General features: G+C 47.4%; 1 protein-coding gene and 1 long non-coding RNA gene across 3 annotated transcripts in view; one reads left to right on the top strand and one right to left on the bottom strand.

Moving 5' to 3' along the window:
- Positions 1 to 21,054, bottom strand: part of LOC139177035 (uncharacterized) — a 116,270-nt gene that overhangs the window by 47,144 nt on the left and 48,072 nt on the right. For both annotated transcript variants that reach the window (XR_011561412.1, XR_011561413.1), the window contains one exon: positions 90 to 21,054. This exon is cut by the window's right edge. This is a non-coding gene — a long non-coding RNA (uncharacterized lncRNA). The remainder of the gene's footprint in view (positions 1 to 89) is intronic.
- Positions 1 to 21,054, top strand: part of LOC109571607 (polycystin-1-like protein 2) — a 107,721-nt gene that overhangs the window by 59,601 nt on the left and 27,066 nt on the right. Inside the window, exons 22-30 of the mRNA XM_070770367.1 lie at positions 1,937 to 2,159; positions 2,717 to 2,910; positions 6,640 to 6,870; positions 8,895 to 8,996; positions 11,668 to 11,846; positions 15,139 to 15,285; positions 15,807 to 16,006; positions 16,713 to 16,930; positions 17,767 to 17,983. Coding sequence (XP_070626468.1) covers positions 1,937 to 2,159; positions 2,717 to 2,910; positions 6,640 to 6,870; positions 8,895 to 8,996; positions 11,668 to 11,846; positions 15,139 to 15,285; positions 15,807 to 16,006; positions 16,713 to 16,930; positions 17,767 to 17,983 — 1,711 coding nt within the window. The remainder of the gene's footprint in view (positions 1 to 1,936; positions 2,160 to 2,716; positions 2,911 to 6,639; positions 6,871 to 8,894; positions 8,997 to 11,667; positions 11,847 to 15,138; positions 15,286 to 15,806; positions 16,007 to 16,712; positions 16,931 to 17,766; positions 17,984 to 21,054) is intronic.

The raw sequence follows: 21,054 nt of genomic DNA, 5'->3' as shown, positions 1-21,054 counted from the left end.
CGTCTATGGGGTCGCACAGAGTCGGACACGACTGAAGTGACTTAGCAGTAGCAGTAGCAGCTCCAGCCATAGGAGAGAGGACCTCTTACCTTAACCGGAGGTCTTCTGGAATCTGAGACTGGGCCACGTGAGCTTTCTGCTGAGTTCGTTTTTCGCTGTCCGGGTTTCCAGCACGATGGGCCTTCCCCTGCGCTGGTTTCTTCGCCTTCCGATTCTAGCGCGGGAGCTTTGCTGAGTTGGGCTCCTGCTGTGCTTGGCCTCTTCCGCGCAGAGGTTGTTTCAGCCAGGTTAAATCCGAGTCAAGGCACCATAGATGTCACGCGAGTGTATGTTCCTCGGTTCTTTGTCTCTTCACAACAAAGATTTGGAGCAATGGACATTAAAGCTCTCGGCGCCTCACAGCTCTTGGGCCCTGGACAAACCGTGCTACAGCTCTTAGGCAAATCAGTGTTACAGCTCCATTTTATTTAGAAGATAGCAAGAGAGAGAGAGAGAGTGAGTGAGAGAGAGAGAGAGAGAGTAAGAGAAATAGCACATGCACGTGGGAGAGAAAGAGTCTGTGATAAGCTGCATAGTGTGGGCAAAAAAAGAAAGAAAGAGAAAAGAAAAAAGAAGAGAATCAAGAGAAATTATCCTCACCCTGCTATAAGCATTGCAAGCATTGTAGTTTAACATAAAACTATGTATTTTATACAGTTTAACATAAAACTATATATTATTTGGTTATATATATGCTGTGATAAAGAATGTTCAAACAACTGGTTCAACCCCTGGTCAGGGAACTAGATCCCATATGTCACAACTAAGACCCAGCTCAATCAAATAAATACGTATTTAAAAAAAGACAAAGGATGGAGGGAATTCCCTGGTGGTCCAGTGGTTAGGACTTGGTGCTTTCACTACTGTGGTCCCAGATTCAACCTTTGTGGTGCAGTCAAAAAAATTTGTTTAATTAAATAAATAAATAGTGGGTGGAAGGCATCAGTTAATCTAGAGAGCTGATTAAATGGAGAGTGGTTATGGGAAGTCCTAATGTAAGAATAAAAGCAGAGGAATACCAGTAACTAATTGAGTGCTGCTGTATATGTGGTGCTTGGCTAAGGATTTTGTACATAATAACAGTTCTAATCCTCTCAGTGAGGGCTTCCCTGGTGGCTCAGAGGCTAAGAATCTGCCTGCAATTCAGGAGACTGCCTGTAATACAGGAGGACCGGGTTTGATCTCCAGTGCAGGGGACATGGGTTTGATCCCTGGTCTGGGAAGATCCCACATGCCATGGAGCAGCTCAGCCTGTGTGCCGCTGCTGAGCCTGTGCTCTGGAGCCTAGAGCCAAGCTTCTGCACTTTCCATGCAGGTGCACAGCTTGAGGAGCAGGGGCCGAATAAAGGCCCCCAAGATATCCTCATCCTCATCCCTGAGCTGTGAATATGTCACCTGACATGGCAAAATGGGACTCCGCAGATGTGATTTAAGTTAAAGATCCTGAAACAGATGATTCTGGATCACCTGGGTGGGCCCAGTGTCATTGAGAGGTCCTTCTAAGCGGCAGGCGGGTGGAGGTGGGGAGGTAGTTTGATGACAGAAGCAAGAGGTCGGGTGATGCAAGGAGGGGTCCGTGAGCCAAGGACTGCAGGCACTTCCAGAAGCTGGAAAAGGCAAAGAAGTGGGTTCTCCCCCTGGAGCCCCGAGAAGGAATCAGGTCTGATAACTGTAGCCCCATGCGACTGATTTTGGGGCTTCTGGCCTCCAGGGCTGTAAGAGAAAAAACTTGTGCTATTTTAAGCCACAAAGTTTGTGGTCATTTGTCATAGAAGCCTCAGGAAACTAAAGAAAAGAGCAGAGCACAGGTTGGATTTCAGCTCCCCAGGGGCTCACCCTGATATTCACCAGCATTCCTGTCCTGGCACACCCTTGATGTGACTGTTTCTGATGACAGATCCTGCTGCCTCGGCTTTCAGAGACACATGGTGAGCCAACCGTGCTGAACCTGAGCAGACCTGAAGCTCTGCGGGTGAACCTGACATCAGGCAGCGCGGCTTTGGGGATCCAGCTGCACTGGAGACCTGACGCCCCACTCACGCTCAGCCTGGGTTACGGCTACCACCCCAATGAGACCAGCTACGATGCCCAGGCTCACCTCCCGCCCACAGCTGCTTCAGGTAGTCCCACCACCCAAGGCGGCTTCTTGAGTTGCTTCCTGGGGGTGTGACCAGCTTAAAACTTGAGAATCAGAGCCATAGAGAAAAACAAAGAAAAAGAGTTTTACACTTGCTACATTCAGTACTTATTTTTGTTGGTGGTATTATTATCAGGCAATATACTAGGTGAACAATTAACTATATGTCCTGAAGGAGCTGACAAGCACTCACAGAACTGAGCTCATTGCAGTCCTCATGACAGCCCTTGGGATGAGGATGACGGAAATGTTTACTTTTCAGATAAAAACAGAGAGGTTAAGTAACTGGTCCAAAGTCACACAGCCAAGGAGGAGCAAAGTCAGAATTTGTGCCCTCAGCAGTCTGACTTGGCAGCCTGCTCGGCACACTGAGCTGGGTGTGCCTCCTCTCCTATACTCCTGGGACATCGGGGAGACCATCAGTGTCTGCTTCCCTGCCCAGGCATCTGGTGCTCCCCTCCTATCACATTAGACCCAGTTTCCACGAGGCTTCAGGCTGACCTGGACACCCCCACCCCCCGTACCCACTGCTTCCTGCAGATGAGCTCTCCATGTGGATCCTGAGCCCAGAGGACCTGCATTTTGGAGAAGGCGTCTACTATCTGACTATTATCCTCGAGTCTGACCTGGAGCCAGCTCCAGGCAGGGACCTCACAGTCGGCATCACCACCTTCCTGTCCCATTGTGTTTTCTGGGACGAGGTCCAGGGCACTTGGGACAACTCTGGGTGCCAGGTAAGGAGGGGGAAGTAAAGAAGATGGTAGAGCTGAGAGTCAAACCCAGGTCTGTCTCCAGAGCATAAGCTTTAAGCAACATGAGGCACTGCTTCTCCAGAGCCTAGCCCAGGCTCCCAGAGCCCTGGAGGCAGGTGGTTCTGTTAATAGCAATCACACCCTTGTCTCAGGGCAGCTTATCTCTGCCTCCGAGGAGCCAAGGCCTGTGACAGTGTCCTGGCAGCAGACATTGGTTTTGAGGCCATCAGAAGCCATCTCTGGGGTATCAGTGTCCCCCTTCCTTCTTCCATGCCTTTGCGCATGCAGTTCTTTCCCCCAGAATGCCCTTTTTCCCTACCCTGTCTGGAAAACTTCCATTCCCACTTCGATCTTCCAATCCAAAGCCATCTTCTTGGGGCGGGGTGGTGGGGGGAGCGGAGCAGATGTCTGCAGTTTCCCTCTGCTGGACTTCCATACCCTCCCCAGGAACAACCTCCACGTCTAGTTGAAATTTATCACACACCCGTCCCCATCCCCTAGATCATATTCCTTCTTTCATTCATTCTACACATGTTCACCAGGTTCCAGGCCAACTGGTAGGGATACAATGATGAGTCAAACCAGTGAGCACTCAGTCTAGTAGAGGACACAGATGAGAAGCAAATGGTGCATATGTCCAACGATAGCAGTCACAAGTAGTTTAAGAGGCCAGGTCCCAGCAGACCCACAAAAGGGGACTCAGAACCAAGCTCCTTTGGGATTTGTTTCTGCTTCCTCTTTGGCTTCCTCGTCAAATCCTGCCTGGTTTCCAGCTGCCACACATGGCAGTTCCCCAAAGTACTAAGAAGAGACAAGGGCTCATTGAGATGTCCAAGAGACGGCGTGTTTCCCACACTTGCAGCATAAGTCTTTGTACCTTGTGAACGAGACCTGAGTGTGTTGCCACCTTTGAGAGTCCTCACTATAAGTGACTTGTCTGATCTCCACGATGCTGACACAGAATGCCCATTGAAGACTGCCTTCTGAGGCCTGGGGCTCAGAATAGGATGGTGCAGGGGCTGGCCTCAAGGAGTCTGCCATTGGACAGACTTGGGTCCAATCCCACGTCATCAGTACTTGCAAGATGACTTTGGACAGGCCCCCTACCTCCCTCAACTTTCCCATCTGAAAATGGGGATAAGGGATGGCTGCCATTTTCCACAGGGGGGGATCTAGACCAGGTTAGAAGTATAAAGTACTCAGTGTGGCACCTGGTGCATAGTAGGTGCTCCACAGACGAAAGTGACTGCTGTGGCAGACACTCTGGGTTGAGAGAGCATGAGGACAGACTGAGTGAGGACCACTTAGCTAAATGTAAGTTACTGGGAAGTTCCTAGCTTCTGGGTGGAGTCACGGGGGCCAGGTGCTTACATGTGTTTAAGAATATACAGATACTAATGCACACACACACAGATGTGGGGCATACAAAAGTCATGTGGGAATGTGCCATATTACCAAAATTACATTAACCTAGTATTGTGAACCTGATGGTCATTACAGAAATAGATGTTGATACAGATGAATACTGATACAGAGCCATCTGAAATAGGAAACAGCAACCCACTCCAGTATTCTTGCCTGAAGTCCCATGAATGGGAGGAGCCTGGCAGGCTACAGTCTATGGGGTCACAAAGAGTCAGACATGACTGAGTGAATGTGCGCGCAGAGAGAGAGAGAGAGAGCCATAAATAATTAAATGGGGGAAAAATAAATAAATAGATCACCAATTTTGGATGGAAAAATCACCACTGTCTATTCTCTAAATAACTAAAGAAAGCTCCAAATCTGTGAACTGCAGACCTTATCAGTGGAGTAAAGGCAGAATTATTGCAAGGGGTTTGAGAACTATATTCTTCTTTACATATTTTCTCAAAGGATACTAAAGGTGCAGCTTCTGTCATGGGGGAATCTCATGAAGAGTTTCTGGTTTTTTCCAGATTAGCTTCTGGTTTTCAAAAGGGCTGTCATGCTGGAAAAGAGTAGGAAAGCCACTGCCCTCCAAGTCTTTGTGAAAACCCAGGAAAGTAAAACGTTAGGCATGGATCAGGTGTGGCCCCTGGGTGCCTAGTGCTGAGAGGGTCTTGTCAGGGGCACTTGCTTGGGGTTCTTCTCTGAACCAGCCCCACCCCTCCTGGGTGTGCCAAGGGTTTGCGTAAGACCCCAGCTGATGCAAAACACTGATCAGGATTGGGAAACAGTGAGCAAACACGGATGTGAGACCCACATGAACTCTGTCAATAAAACAGTTGACGCCATAGCTGTCAGAGGGGTCAGCCTCGCCAGGAGGTGTGTTAAGGGTGAAAGATAAGAATGATCTGCTGAGGCACATTTGGGCTGCCACAGGTTCTTCCTCACCAGGTGTTGAGCAAAGAACTTTCCACATGTCAGTATTTTCTGTTGTCTCCTACCTTACCACCTCATGGTGGGCCCTGGAATGAAAAAGTAGTGCTGGGTTGTGGGTCTGAATGAAATCTACACCCTCCAAATAGCCCTGGGTGGATTGCAAGCTAAGGAAGGCCATAGCCTGCAAGGGAAGGCTTGCCACTAAGTGCACGAAATGAATTAAGAGCCAGATAGAGTGCCCTCCCCTGCCTCATTCCTGTCTCTCTCCCCTAGCCTCAGTCCCCGAGCCCAAGCTCCATCTACATGCCCCATTTCCCCCTGTTTTGCCACAGGAAATGGCAACCCACTCCAGTATTCTTGCCTGGAAAATTCCATGGACAGAGGAGCCTTGTAGGCTACAGTCCACGGGGTCGAAAAGAGTTGAACACGACTGAGCGACTTCACTTCTTTGCCACTCAGCAATAGAAAAGAATTCTCTAAATTTTACCCACTTTGGACCAATTGCTGAGAACCAGCTTAGAATGTGAATATTGGTCCTTCCTGTTTTCTTTCCATGGTTCCCCTGATCTCTGGTGTTTCTCTCTTCAGTGTAAGATAACCTGCTGTCTCAGTTTGCCTGGGACTCAGGGGGCTCCCAGGATCTAAGACTTTCAGTTTGAGAAGCAGAGAGGTCCCTGGCAAACTGAGATGAGTTGGTCACCCTGAATGTTCTCTCAGCACCTTGCCTTGCCTGGAAGCAGCACCCCACAAATACTTGACTGGTGAGGGAGCACTAGCTGGGAGAGAGTACTGGAAAGGATGCACACCAAGCACGTGGCAGTGACTGCTTCTGGAGGTTGGGGGACAGAGGGCATTTTGGCTTTACCCTTAACACTTCCTATCCAAAAAGGCGAAGTAGATTGGCAAGATGGGCATGGTCATTCAGTAAGAATGACAGGTGCAAAAATGCTTATTACAGACATGTGTAAGTGTTAAGTCGCTCAGTCATGCTTCACTCTGTGTGACCTCATGGGCTGTAGTCTGCCAGGCTCCTCTGTCCCTGGAATTCTCCAGGCCAGAACACTGGAGTGGGTAACTATTCCCTTCGTCAAGGGATCTTCCCAACCCAGGGACAACCTGGGTCTCGGGCATTGCAAGCAGATTCTTTACCATCTGAGCCACCAGGTGAGCCCACTACAAGACATAATTCACTATATTAAAAAAATTAATGTTTCATTAAATAAAAAAGCCCAAAGAGAATCCTGAAGCTGGCCTTCAGCAGTCTCCCACCCCTCCCCAGGACAGGGTCCACCCCTTACTGCTCTCCTCCCATGGGTGGGGAAGATATACTTCCTGAGTCCTTTCACCAGAGCCTCTTTGGGGTTGCAGGTGGGGCCGCGGACCACCCTCTCGCAGACCCACTGCCTCTGCAACCATCTCACCTTCTTTGGGAGCACACTCCTGGTGATGCCCAACGCCGTGGATGTCCGCCAGACTGCTGAGCTCTTTGCCACCTTTGCGGACAACCCTGTGGTTGTGACCACCGTGAGCTGCCTCTGCGTGGCCTACCTCCTGGTGCTGATCTGGGCGAGGAGGAAGGATGCTCAGGATCAAGCCAAGGTGAGGTGGCACGATACACGGAAACAGCAGGGGGCGAGCAGTCCCCTTGCAGGAGCTCCAAAGAATGGAGCCCTGGTGGGGGGCCGAGGGGCCAGCTGCAAGTCCAAGCCTTGACCCCTGGAGTCATCTCCGGTAAGCTGGCCTCTCAGCCTCTTTACCTGTAAAATGTTCTTGTTTATCAAATTATCAGGAGGATCATAAAACTGACCACTTATTGAGGATCGACTGTGTACCAGGTACTATTCCCACTTAATGCCCACAACAGCACCAAGGGGGAGGATGCTGATGTTGAGAGTCCCCTAGACCACCCTCAAATTCAGTGATTTGCTAGGAGGACACACAGGACTTTAAATAGCTATTATCCTCATGGTTCCAGTCTACTACAGTGAAAAAGCGCAGATTAAAATCAGAAAAAGGAAGGGTTCAAGAGATATCAGGCAAGAGATTCTAACTGTCCTCTCCCATGGAGCCCTACAGACAGATGAATTCTTCTAGCAGTGATGTGCAACAGCACATGTGACGTATTGCCCACTAGGAAGCTCCCCAAACCTTGGTTTTACTAGGGGTCAGTCTCTTAAGTATGGCACCTGCATGACTGCCGTTAGTCTCTAGCATCCACTGCCCCTCATCCCTGCCCAGGTCAGACTGACAGAGCGTGGCCCAAAGCTCTCACCACAGATCACACTGCTAGCACATAATGCCTAGGGTGGCCCGAGGCCCCGGATAGTCAGACATCCTGATTATGCAGGATATTTCAAGAACTTAGAGGTTATCTTCCAGGAGCTTGCCAAAACCAGTCCTTTCTTTGGAATGTGTAGGGTAATTATCTAGTCCAAAGCCACCTCCAAGGAGCCAGAATTCAAACTCAGATCTGCCTGATGATAAGTCAGGTCTGAGGGTAAAAACAAGATCAAACAATAACCAATTGTGACAACAAAGTTCTGATTCTTTTTCTGATACATGCATCACATCTGACCCATAGGAGCCTTCAATACACACTCAGGAGTGAGTGAGCACATAAATGAATCTAAGAATGCACTGCACCTTTCAACATTGCCTCCCCTCCCTACGTACAGCAACACCTCTCAGGATATGAATGGTATGAAACCTAAAAAGATAATAGTTGCCCAATTTATACTGTTGTCTTTGATTTGCCCAAGGGGTTTAACACTAATATTTTAAGTCTCTCAGCTGTAGGTTGGTTTCTGGGGAGCAGACCCTCAGATGGAGTTGAATATGCAGGGTGTTTATCAAGAAGTGCTTGGGATCAGCCCCGGGGCAGGGAAGGAAGAAGGTAGGACGGGCAGGGGGAGAAGTCAAGTTGGGATGCAGCCTACTGATAGTTGATTGACTCCTTGAGGAGCTCTGGAATTGTCCTGAACTACGCTGAGAAGCCCAGGTGGCAATGAACCAATCTGTCCTTAGATATCGGGTTCCCTGGGAGGTGCATGACTTTGACAGAGATGACTTGCATCCCTGACAATATCACCTCGGCAACTGAGAAAACAGCCCTTCACCGACAATAGATCTGGGGAGCTCACCACTGCCCAGCCCTCTGTAGCCTCTGACCAACTCCAGCTATTTATTTTTTGCTAAAACAACATTCATTTTTAAAAAATTTCCTTAGAGGCACAATCTGGTTACCAATGTTATGAGAAATCATTTATGAACAGAGTTTGTATTTATCAGCTCAAACATCAAACATTCTCAGCTTAATACCAAGTTCATCTCCAATTTGACTACTTTGGGTCATATTTAATAATGAATGTATATTTTTTATTTTAAAAGTTTTTGTTTTTATAAAGTAATTAGCCTCCAATTAAAATAAATAAATTTAAATTAAAAAAAATAAAAGTTTTGGTTTTCACTTGAAACCCTGCTTTTATAAAGAACAGTTCTTATCTGATGCAATGAATCAATAGCAGACATAAGTGTGCTTCCCCCCCTTTAACTGTCATGAACGCCCAACTCACTCCCGGCTACGTGTGTGGTGGATGACCCCACAATGCCATCCTTCTGCCCAGGTAAAGGTCACGGCGCTGGAGGACAACGACCCCTTGGCTCAGTACCACTACCTGGTGACAATCTACACTGGACACCGGAGGGGGGCAGCCACCTCCTCAAAGGTACTTGACTCACCAGACCCCTTGGTCAGTTAGCATGTACCACCCAGCAAAGCGCTGGCCAGTCGGTTGTTGAGTTACTTTAGCACACTGGATTTTGCTGTGGGTTTTTTTTTAACTTCTGCTTTTTTTTAGAGAAAAGTATCTTTTTGCTAGACAAAAATAATACCCTAAGCCCCAATATTTAAAAAGATAAAGGAGGAGTGGATTAAGGGAGATCTGGGGTCTGATGCTGCTTCCCTGGTGGCTCAGTTGGTAAAGAATCTGCCTGCCAATGTAGTAGATGCAAGAGATGTGGGTTCAGTCCCTGGGCTGGGAAGATCCCCTGGAGAAGGAAATGGCAACCCATTCCAGCATTCTTGCTTGGGAAATCCCATGGACAAAGGAGCCTGGCAGGCTACAGTCCATGGGGTTTCAAGAGTCGGACACTACTTACAGACTAAGCTACCACCATCACTGTACCCACTGGTCTTCTCATTTAACCCTACTAAAGGATAATTCAAACAGCTAGTTACCTGCACTCAAATGTGCTCACATATGCAGAACAGTCAGTAGACTGCTACCAATGAATAAAGGGGAAAAAAGAATTTTTAAGAGAAAGAGGACAAAAGAAAAAAAGAAACAATGGCAATCATTTGAAAAAAAACCTCAGATTACATTTTTGAGGAAAACAGATTAGCTGGCATCCAGCTAAGAGGTGAGGCTGTCCTTGAAAGGCTGACTAAAGGTAGTGAAGCCATGATTTCATTTGTTTATGGATTCTCCAAAATCCCTAAAAGTTTAGTTGTGGAGCACACAGCAGGTTGTTTCTGTCATGTCTCAGCATCCTTAGTTAAGTCTGGCCTGCGTCATGGCCTTCATCAGAATGTACCATCCCTCACAGCAGCCTCCAGGCTTCCTTTACTGAAACTGTGCTCCTTGGAACATAGCTTGAGAACCACGGATACTGTGTGTACTGTGCTAAAGAAAGCTCTTTTGATTTGGGGTTTTTAAAAAACTATTATTTATTTGGCTGCACCAGATCTTAGTCGTAGCTTGCAGGCTCTTCCATCTTTATTGCAGCATGAAAACTCTTAGTTGTGGCATTCAAGACCTAGTTCCCTGACTAGGGATGGAACCCCTTGCATTGGGAGCTCAGAGTCTTAGCCACTGAATCACCAGGGAAGTCCCTCCATTGTTTTTTTAAAAATTATATTAGGCTCCATGAGAGCATGGCATGTGTCCATTTACTTTTTACTTTTTTAGTCTTATTTAAATCTTAATTTTTACTTGTGTATACATTTATTTTTATTTGAATTAAATAAATTTTTAAAAATTGCTGCACCTCAGTGCCTCAATCAGCTATCTAACGCACAGTAAGTACTCAGTAACTATGTGCTGAATAATTGCAGGAATCACTTTCATCCATCTAATGAAACACCCACCCCATTTCTATTTGATATGAGGAACTGACCTTCCTAGGAATGAAAGAGTGAAAGTGTGTGATCCACAGGCCATTTCATGGCTCCCCATTTCACTTTTCAATTGATACTTCTTAGTTGAGTTCTTCTGGCATAGTGGTTCTCAAAAGGTTGGCCCCCAGGGATGGCTGGTAATTTCGGAAGTCATTCTGGTTGTCACAATTTAGGAGAGGAAGAGATGCTGCTGGCACCTAGTGAGTGGAGGCCAAGGATGATGCTAAACATCCAACAGCACACAGGAAAGCCCCAGAGCAAGGAATTGCCTGACCAAGAATGTCTACAGGGGAGACTCTGCTTTAGAAGCTGACTCTGAAACAAGGATTCAAGCACAAGTAGTTCATTTGAGAGGGGATTCGAGGGCACCCCATAGTGGAGTGGGAAGCCAGGCAGGGAAGGGAAGGAACGAAGAACTCATAATCAAGCCCACCACCCCTGTGGGCAACTGTAGCCCAATCCCACTGGGGAACTCCGGAAAGCAGTGAAGAACGTGGGCCTCAGAGTTATCCCAGCAGAGGACTGAGGGAACTGGGCTGTTTATCTACCAACCCCACAAGTCATCGGGGGAACACAGCTTGCAGGGGCCATTAATTCTCTGCCAGCTTTCACCTGCTGCTCTGACAGCCAAGAAACCCCCAGAGCAAGAGACACAGCAGCTGGCAGTGGGACAGCCTCACCACTGTGGTGAGGCTGAGGGACGGATATCAGTGGGGCATAGTGATACCTGCTGTAGTTGTTTTGGGCTCAGGTAATCAGGCATGGCCACCAGCAGCACCTGCAGGGCTTCAGAAAACTACAGATTCCTGTGCCCAGTATTCTTGGTAGATCTGGATGGGGCCCGAGAATATGTATTTTCAAAGTAATGGGCAGTCATTCATTCCTGCCTCAATACTGGGAACTCTGGGAGCCCTGAGAATATAGTCGTTAGGGAGAAAAACCAGTTCTTGCCCTACGGCCCTTTCAAATAAACAGACGGGAAGTCTGAAAAGTTCATCAGGAAGCATTTTATGAGTACGGCTCATCTCAAAGATGTGCATACAGATAGTGTCACCTCAAATTTTCATACAGCTGAAAAATAACTCAGGCAGGCCCACGGTGGGACGAGAGGAGGAGAAAGGGCAAGCTCCGTTGGGTTTCATTGGTTTTCAGACACCTCCAGTGAAACACGGGGCTCAGTTACCATGCAGAGTTGGCCACTCCTGGCCTCTGGGTTTCAGGTGACTGTCACCCTATATGGCCTGGATGGAGAGAGTGAGCCCCACCACCTGTTGGACCCCGACATCCCGGTTTTTGAGCGAGGGGGAGTGGATGTCTTCTTGCTCTCCACCCTGTTTCCCCTGGGGGAGCTGAGGAGCCTGCGACTGTGGCATGACAACTCAGGGGATCAGCCATCTTGGTGAGTCAGGGGTGGGCAAATCACAGGGACCTACTAAGCGACAGGTCCAAGGCTGGGCACTGTGCATATGCTGCCTTGCTGATCCTCATGAGCCTCTCTAAGAAAACAGAATGGATCCCTATTTCACAGATGAGGAAACCAAGGATCAGAGAGGCCCACCAGTCCACAGGCCACACACAATGCTCAGTCTCTCATTTAGCTCTCAGTTTCTGCATCTATAAAATGGGGATAGATGCCTACTCTAATGACAAACCCTGCCCAATATGAGGAGAGTAGATGAGACACTGGCTGATTCTCCAGGAGAAGATGTGAGAACGGCTCCACTGCAGAGCACTAAGCTAATTCCTCCCATGCTTTCCTCACTGGATGCTCACTGACCCTCCGGGACAAGTGCTGTTATTATTCTTGTTTTATAAGTGGGTGAATGCCGGGGTCCTGCCCCGGCTGATCCAGGGTATTCGAAGCGGGGACGGTGTCGGCGACCTATTTATTTAAATATTTTATCAAAGATATAAAGAGTAATAGGATGAGGATAGCTCAGTAGGAAAATTCAGTGGAGAAAAGAGGCTGAGTGGCTTGGTTTACGCGGGAGACCAATAAAACTTCAAGACAAGAAGTTTGCACCACTTACGTAGGCCACAGGCGTCCTTCCGTTCTCCCGAAGGAGAGGAGACACTGAGGCCTCCCCGGTCAGATCTTAGAAGCCCAGGCATAATTAGTAAGCATGGTGGGTTCCGCGCTCCAGATGGAGACTCAGCCAGAGTGAGAGAGAGAGCGACATGGGGAGACCAGTATTTCGAGAAACTGATCCCAATTCTTTATTTTCCATGGTCTACTTTTATACACTGAGATGTTATACAAAAGTCACGCGGGGTCAGCAGTCCTGACTTTTATCAAAGTCAGGTGCTTCATACAAATGTATACAGAGGTCTTAGGGGTGTTACATCATCTTCTGGCCAGGGGACCTGCTGACAATTTACGACCCTCTCCTTGTGACAGCGGTCAGTCAACCAGGACACTTATTTCTCCAGGGGTGATTATTCTCAAAACAGATGCCACCCAAATAAAGTTACATTCCTACAGGGTGAGGGTATAGTGGGTTTTAGTTAAGGAAAGAATTTACTTAGCCTAAGGTCTAACGTGATTAATATCAAAGGTTAATACTTATTTCTTTTATATATTCATTAATGTGTGTAAGGGCAGGGGATGTGGAGACTTAGCAACAAACATTGGCTCAACAAATGAAAAACCCTTCACCAATACAATTTCTAATCAGCCCATTATATTTATACTAATAGTTTTCTAACTTTTCTAAGGAACCTGTTTTTAGAAGGTTTAAAGCATCTCGTGCCTCTCACGGTTGGGAGGCTGTGAGCAATCACATGTGGCCGGACAAGCCTGTCAGGCAGGCTAGAGAACCTTCAGAGGAGTTTGTAGGTTAAAACACTCTTATCACGCCCAGGAATTATTATTAACTGGAGCTGTAGGTTAACTCCTTCTCCGAAAGAGGTGGTGGGGGACAGCCCCCCGTAAAGTCAGAGATGTAGGTGAGAGCACAAAGTAGTAAAGTAGGCAGGCTCTGGTTATGGGGGTAGATGCTCGAGGAGTTCCAGGGGGACTCCTGAGGCTCGATCCCGCCTTTGCGTATGTCGAGCCTCCTTCCTCATGACCTTTGTCACGGGTGGAGTACCTCACTCTGGCCCCCAACAGGTGAATCTAAACTTGGGAAAGATTAACTGACTTGCCCAAGGTCACACAACTGGCAAGCTCAGAGCCAAGAGTCCTCCCCTTCCTGGCTTACTGCACTCCCCATTTTGCCTGAGACCCAGATGAGTGGCCTCCAGCCTGAACACTCGCCGGTGGCTGGCAGCTTTCAGAAAACACAGCATTTCGACCAGTGTCCTTAACTCATCTACAGGATTAAGACCCTCAGCTGAGGGTTGGTTCCTAGGATGCAGACTCTGAGATGAAGTTGAATATGGAGGCTGTTTACCTAAGGGATGCCTGGGATTAGCCCCTGGACAGGGAGAGAAGCAAGCAGGATGGGCAGAAGAGCTTTGATGCAGCCCAAAGACAGATCAGCTGACCACACAGGGAGCTTTGGAGCTGTGCTGAGTTGGGTTGAGATGCCCAGGTCTTGATCACACCCAGGTGCCTCACCCAATGGGCACTGGATGTCAGCCACCTCAGGAGGGTGTATGACCTCAACAGAGGTGGCTCTTACATGCCTGATGGGGACTATCCTCCATGAAAGGAGAAAATGCATGTCAAGAGCTTCTTAGCATAATCCCCACTGTGCAGTAAATGCTCAATAAAGAGTGCCTACAGGGCTTCCCTGGAGGCTCAGTGGTAAAGAATCCTCTTGTCAATGTAGGAGACAGGGGTTTGATCCCTGATCTGGGAAGATCCCACATGCCTCAGAGCAACTAAGCCCATGCACCACAACTTTTGAGCCTGAGCTCCAGAGCCCTGGAGCCACAACAACGGAAGGCCAGGCGCCCTAGAACCCATGCTCCACAACAAGAGAAGCCACCGCAATGAGAAGCCCACCTACTGCAACCAAGAGTAGCCCCCACTCGCTGCAACTAGAGCAAAGCCCACACAGCAACAAAGACCCAGCACAGCCAAAACTAAAATAAAGTTATTTTTAAATAAATAAAACATAAAATTACATAGTTTAAAAAAAAAAAAAAAGAGTGCCTATTGATATCATTAGTCTCATTTCCCTGTAAGGCAACAGAGAAAACAGCTGCTGCTGAATCTGACCTCCCAGCAGAGGCAAGATGACTTCATTTCTTCCCTGGGCCTCAAAGATCTAAATCAGATTTGATGATCACCACAGAGCCCTGAGTCCCAGATGGAGGGCAGGCCCATTCTCTGGATGGAGGCCCAGGGGTGGACCGGGTTTGTGTGCTCAAGCTTGCACCTCCCTAGACACACAGTCCAAACAATTCCACTTTCCTCGCTTGTATCAGGATGGTGACCCTGGGCTTGCTGCCCTACATGAGGCTGCACAGTTTCAGAATGCACGCTCTTGCAGCATACCTGTGAAAACTTGGCAGCCTCCAAGCTGGTGGTCTACACTAGCTGAATTCCCCACATGAAACCAAATTCACCCACTGATTGGGGCATTTTGATCAAGGCACTAACGGCAATGAAGAAAAATACAAAGTCTCTTTTTAGGAGTTCTCGTTCTTGGACTCAGGTCTGCAATATATTAACATTATCTTCAAGGGGTCCAAAGACATCTCATCTGCCTAACATTATCCTCAAAAGTGTGGGTCCCCTCCAGGTATGTAAGCCGGGTGCTGGTGCATGACCTGGCAATGGACCGGAAGTGGTACTTCCTCTGCAACTCATGGCTATCCATCGATGTCGGAGACTGTGTCCTTGACAAGGTATTTCCAGTGGCCACAGAGGAGGACAGGAAACAATTCAGGTACTGTTCTTTTTCCTTTAAAGCAAATGCTCTTTTGTCATTTCACCTCTAGAGGAGTTGCATCATAATTCAGTCTCAGCCAAATAAAAGCATGTTTCAGCTTGCAGGTCTGGGTAGCTCTGAATGTGTGATATTAATGACTAATCGGTTTTTCTTGATGTGATAGAAGGGCCTGGAGGGACACGGACCCTTCGAGACAGAATTATCTTCAGGTGGTGATAACAGTTATAGAACAGTTATCCAAATTTCCTTACGCATAAAGTAACTTGCCTGAGGTCACACAGTAGGTAAGAGGGCTCCAACCACTCTGTCCAGAGTCCCCATCACTAATTCTAAATGATGCTACTATGATGCTGTATTTCTTCTATAACAGAAAAAAAAAAACAAAAAACAAAAAAAAACAGATGAAGAATTTTAGAAACAAATCCTCCATCTCAGTCCAGGATTGCTCCAAAGAGCCCAGGCTTCTCCCCTATTCCTGTCTCCCTAATGCCTGTCACTCTCCCCTGGTCTGTCCACAGCCACCTGTTTTTCATGAAGACCTCCACAGGCTTCCAGGATGGCCACATTTGGTACTCCATCTTCAGCAGCTCAGCTTGGAGCAACTTCACACGTGTCCAGAGGGTGTCCTGCTGCTTCTCACTGCTCCTCTGCACCATGCTGACCAGCATCATGTTCTGGGGTGTCCCCAAGGACCCAGCTGAGCAAAAGATGGACTTGGGTAACTCCCACTCTCCAGGCATGGAGATCAGGGCTACTGGCAGTAGACATGAGCTGTCACTGCCCAGAAATGCCATGCAATTCCAGAGGCCCCAAGACTACTCTGAAGTTCAATAACTCATTAGAAGGACTCAGAAGTCAGACATGCCATTATACTCATAATTATTAGAGAAAGGATACAGATCAAAATCAGAAAAAGGAAGAGGCATGTGGGGCAGGATCCATGGGAGACTAGGCGACTAGGCACTGAGCTTCCAATGGAGTCTGGATGGTACTCACTCCTTCAGACAATGACATGTGATCACACGTGCAGAGTAATGCCAACCATGGATCCTCTCTTGAGCCTTAGTGTCTAGTTTTTATTGGGGCATGCTAACATAGACATGGCTGACCCTGGATGACTGACCTAAGACTCCAGCTCCTCTAGACGTTGAGGTGATACAGGGAAACCAAGGCCCCCACCATAAATCACATTGTTAGCACAGAGTATACCAGATGACCCAAGAAACCAGGTAAACAAAGGCACACCCATCAGGCAGGACATCCCAAGGGCTCAGTGGTCACCACCTGCCACTCCCTGCCCCCCCAGCCTTGGTGCCATTCAAGGGGCAGACCTCTCTTCAGGCAAGGATAACCCTTGCTGCACAGCCACATTGTGGGAAGGGTGGAGGGGACTCTACTTGACCCCTGCCCTCCATCTGCCCCAGGTCAAATCGAGTTCACTTGGCAGGAAGTGATGATTGGGCTGGAGAGCTCACTCCTCATGTTCCCCATCAACCTCCTGATCGTTCAGATCTTTCGGAATACCCGTCCTTGGGTGGCTAAGGAGCAGAACGCTGGGAAATGGGATGGGAGGCGCCTCAGCCTGGCACCCTCACCACAGCCCATGGAGGATGGCCTTCTGACGCCTGAAGCAGTGACCAAGGCAGGTCTCAACCCTGGCAGCACAGGGGGACTTCTAGCCTGGGAAGAAGTTGGGGTGGGGACTGGGGTTTGAGGCCTGCAGTCCATGTTGTCTGACAGCGTCGGTTACCAAGATTCATCAACTGCACACACACGCACGTACACATATGTGCAAAAATGTGTACATCACACGTACACATGCAGGCATACACACATGCCACATGTACACACATTCACACAAACCATGGATACACCCACAAACATGTATAGAGGTACACAATGTACATCTGCACAGTGCACACATGTACACATGCATACACATACCCACATGAATGCTTACACACATGCCACATATACACATTAATACACACCACACATCTACAATGCATACATATATGCAAACAACATACGCACATCTCCACACACATGTACACACATGTGTGTACGTGTGTTTATACACATGTACACATGTGCAAGCACAGACCTACAACATACATTCACACATGCACAGATACCTTTTTTGGGTATCTATTCTGTACAAAATATTATACTTTCACTACAGATCACAGGCTGGAAGTACCCCAAAAGGATTCCCTCTGTATTCATGCATTTGTTACGCATTTATTGAGCACCTATGTGCCACACTTTGAGGAATATAGCCTGAAATGTGTCAGTTGAAATCCTAGAATAGAGATTTTATGCAGGACAAAACAGAAGCTCAAGGTGATCCAAGGTCACGTCTCAGTAGGCAGACCTGGGATCAGACCCAGACTGTCCAGCCCCAGGGTGAGTGCTCTTGAGTACTCTGCTGTCCCCTTACCTGTAGCTCACATCCTGTTCCCACTGGGTGACTTGCAGGATTTGTGGAGACTTGTCAGCTCCCTGTTCAAAGCTCTGAAGGTGCCACCCCCTCTCTTGGGCTGGGACTCCACGAACTCAATGAACATCAACCAGCTGCTGGCCTTGATGGAAGATGTCATCTGTCGACAGATCAAAGCAGGGCAGGTCTTCTCGGAGGAAGTCAGCCAGACAGGGGCCCCTTTAACACTCACTCTTGGATCAGTACAAGTAAAAGGTGAGTTTTGATATTTCTCTGCTTAGAGGGGACATGTTGGAGCCAGGTGGATGCAGGACTGAGGGCTGTGTCTGTATCACTAGGGGATCAAGAAGTCTTCCCAGGGTCTCCCTCACCAGCCTGCACTCCAACCACTCACCATAGCCTCCCTCTCTGTACTACAGGTATCCTGGTCTCCACATAATTCCAAGGTGCCTTCCCATGAAGGCCTGTACACATTGTTAGTCTTCTGACCTTTAATGTCCTCTCTCCTCTCTTCGCTTGGCTAATGCCTACTCAGCTTGTATTCTTGGCTGACGTGTCCCTTCCTCTGAGCAGCAACTCAACCACTCAGCCCACAACAGGGTCTCGAGCCACGTGCTCTTTAGCTCTTAAGTATCTCCTGCACTGCTTTCACATTCAGTTCAGTTCAGTTCAGTCGCTCAGTCGTGTCCGACTCTTTGTGACCCCATGAATCACAGCACGCCAGGCCTCCCTGTCCATCACCAACTCCCGGAGTTCACCCAAACTCACATCCATCGAGTCATTGATGCTATCCAGCCATCTCATCCTCTGTCGTCCCCTTCTCCTCCTGCCCCCAATGCCTCCCAGCATCAGAGTCTTTTCCAATGAGTCAACTCTTCACATGAGGTGGCCAAAGTACTGGAGTTTCAGCTTTAGCATCATTCCTTCCAAAGAAATCCCAGGGCTGATCTCCTTCAGAATGGACTGGTTGGATCTTCTTGCAATCCAAGGGACTCTCAAGAATCTTCTCCAACACCACAGTTCAAAAGCATCAATTCTTCGGCGCGCAGCTTTCTTCACTGTCCAACTCTCACATCCATACATGACCATAGAAAAAACCATAGCCTTGACTAGACGGACCTTTGTTGGCAAAATAATGTCTCTGCTTTTCAATATGCTATCTAGGTTGATCATAACCTTCCTTCCAAGGAGTAAGCGTCTTATAATTTCATGGCTGCAATCACCATCTGCAGTAATTTTGGAGCCCAAAAAAGTAAAGTCTGACACTATTTCCACTGTTTCCCCATCTATTTCCTATGAAGTGATGGGACCAGATGCCATGATCTTCATTTTCTGAGTGTTGAGCTTTAAGCCAACTTTTTCACTCTCCTCTTTCACTTTCCTCAAGAGGCTTTTTAGTTCCTCTTCACTTTCTGCCATAAGGGTGGTGTCATCTGCATATCTGAGGTTATTGATATTTCTCCCGGCAATCTTGATTCCAGCTTGTGCTTCTTCCAGTCCAGAGTTCCTCATGATGTACTCTGCATATAAGTTAAATAAGCAGGGTGACAATATACAGCCTTGACGTACTCCTTTTCCTATTTGGAACCAGTCTGTTGTTCCATGTCCAGTTCTAACTGTTGCTTCCTGACCTGCATATAGATTTCTCAAGAGGCAGGTCAGGTGGTCTGGTATTCCCATCTCTTTCAGAATTTTCCACAGTTTATTGTGATCCACACAGTCAAAGGCTTTGGCATAGTCAATAAAGCAGAAATAGATGTTTTTCTGGAACTCTCTTGTTTTTTCCATGATCCAGCGGATGTTGGCAATTTGATCTCTGGTTCCTCTGCCTTTTCTAAAAGCAGCTTGAACATCAGGAAGTTCACGGTTCACATATTGCTGAAGCCTGGCTTGGAGAATTTTGAGCATTACTTTACTAGCATGTGAGATGAGTGCAATTGTGCAGTAGTTTGAGCATTCTTTGGTATTGCCTTTCTTTGGGATTGGAATGAAAACTGACCTTTTCCAGTCCTGTGGCCACTGCTGAGTTTTCCAAATTTGCTGGCATGTTCAGTGCAGCACTTTCACAGCATCATCTTTTAGGATTTGAAATAGCTCAACTGGAATTCCATCACCTCCACTAGCTTTGTTTGTAGTGATGCTTTCTAAGGCCCACTTGACTTCACATTCCAGGATGTCTGGCTCTAGGTCAGTGATCACACCATCGTGATTATCTGGGTCGTGAAGATCTTTTTTGTACAGTTCTTCTGTGTATTCTTGCCATCTCTTAATATCTTCTGCTTCTGTTAGGTCCATACCATTTCTGTCCTTCATCGAGCCCATCTTTGCATGAAATGTTCCCTTGGTATCTCTAATTTTCTTGAAGAGATCTCTAGTCTTTCCCATTCTGTTGTTTTCCTCTATTTCTTTGCATTGATCCCTGCAGAATGCTTTCTTATCTCTTCTTGCTATACTTTGGAACTCTGCATTGAGAGGCTTATATCTTTCCTTTTCTCCTTTGCTTTTGGCTTCTCTTCTTTTCACAGCTATTTGTAAGGCCTCCCCAGACAGCCATTTTGCTTTTTTGCATTTCTTTTCCACGGGGATGGTCTTGATCCCTGTCTCCTGTACAATGTCACGAACCTCCATCCATAGTTCATCAGGCACTCTATCTATCAGATCTAGGCCCTTAAATCTATTTCTCACTTCCACTGTATAATCATAAGGGATTTGATTTAGGTCATACCTGAATGGTCTAGTGGTTTTCCCTGCTTTCTTCAATTTAAGTCTGCATTTGGCAATAAGGAGTTCATGATCTGAGCCACAGTCAGCTTCTGGTCTTGTTTTTGCTGACCGTATAGAGCTTCTCCATCTTTGGCTGCAAAGAATATAATCAATCTGATTTCGGTGTTGACCATCTGGTGATGTCCATGTGTAGAGTCTTCTCTTGTATTGTTGGAAGAGGGTGTTTGTTATGACCAGTGCATTTTCTTGGCAAAACTCTATTAGCCTTTGCCCTGCTTCATTCCATATTCCAAGGCCAAATTTGCCTGTTACTCCAGGTGTTTTTTGACTTCCTACTTTTGCATTCCAGTCCCCTATAATGAAAAGGACATCTTTTTGGGGCGTTGGTTCTAAAAGGTCTTGTAGGTCTTCACAAAACCGTTCAACTTCAGCTTCTTCAGCGTTACTGGTTGGGGCATAGACTTGGATTACTGTGATATTGAATGGTTTGCCTTGGAAACAAACAGAGATCATTCTGTCATTTTTGAGATTGCATCCAAGTACTGCATTTCGGACTCTTTTGTTGACCATGATGGCCACTCCATTTCTTCTGAGGGATTCCT

Source organism: Bos indicus, chromosome 18, assembly GCF_029378745.1.
Source record: "Bos indicus isolate NIAB-ARS_2022 breed Sahiwal x Tharparkar chromosome 18, NIAB-ARS_B.indTharparkar_mat_pri_1.0, whole genome shotgun sequence".
In the NCBI taxonomy this organism is placed as follows: Eukaryota; Metazoa; Chordata; class Mammalia; order Artiodactyla; family Bovidae; genus Bos; species Bos indicus.
Note: the sequence above shows the minus strand (reverse complement) of the source record. Positions and strands in the feature narration are given on the sequence as shown.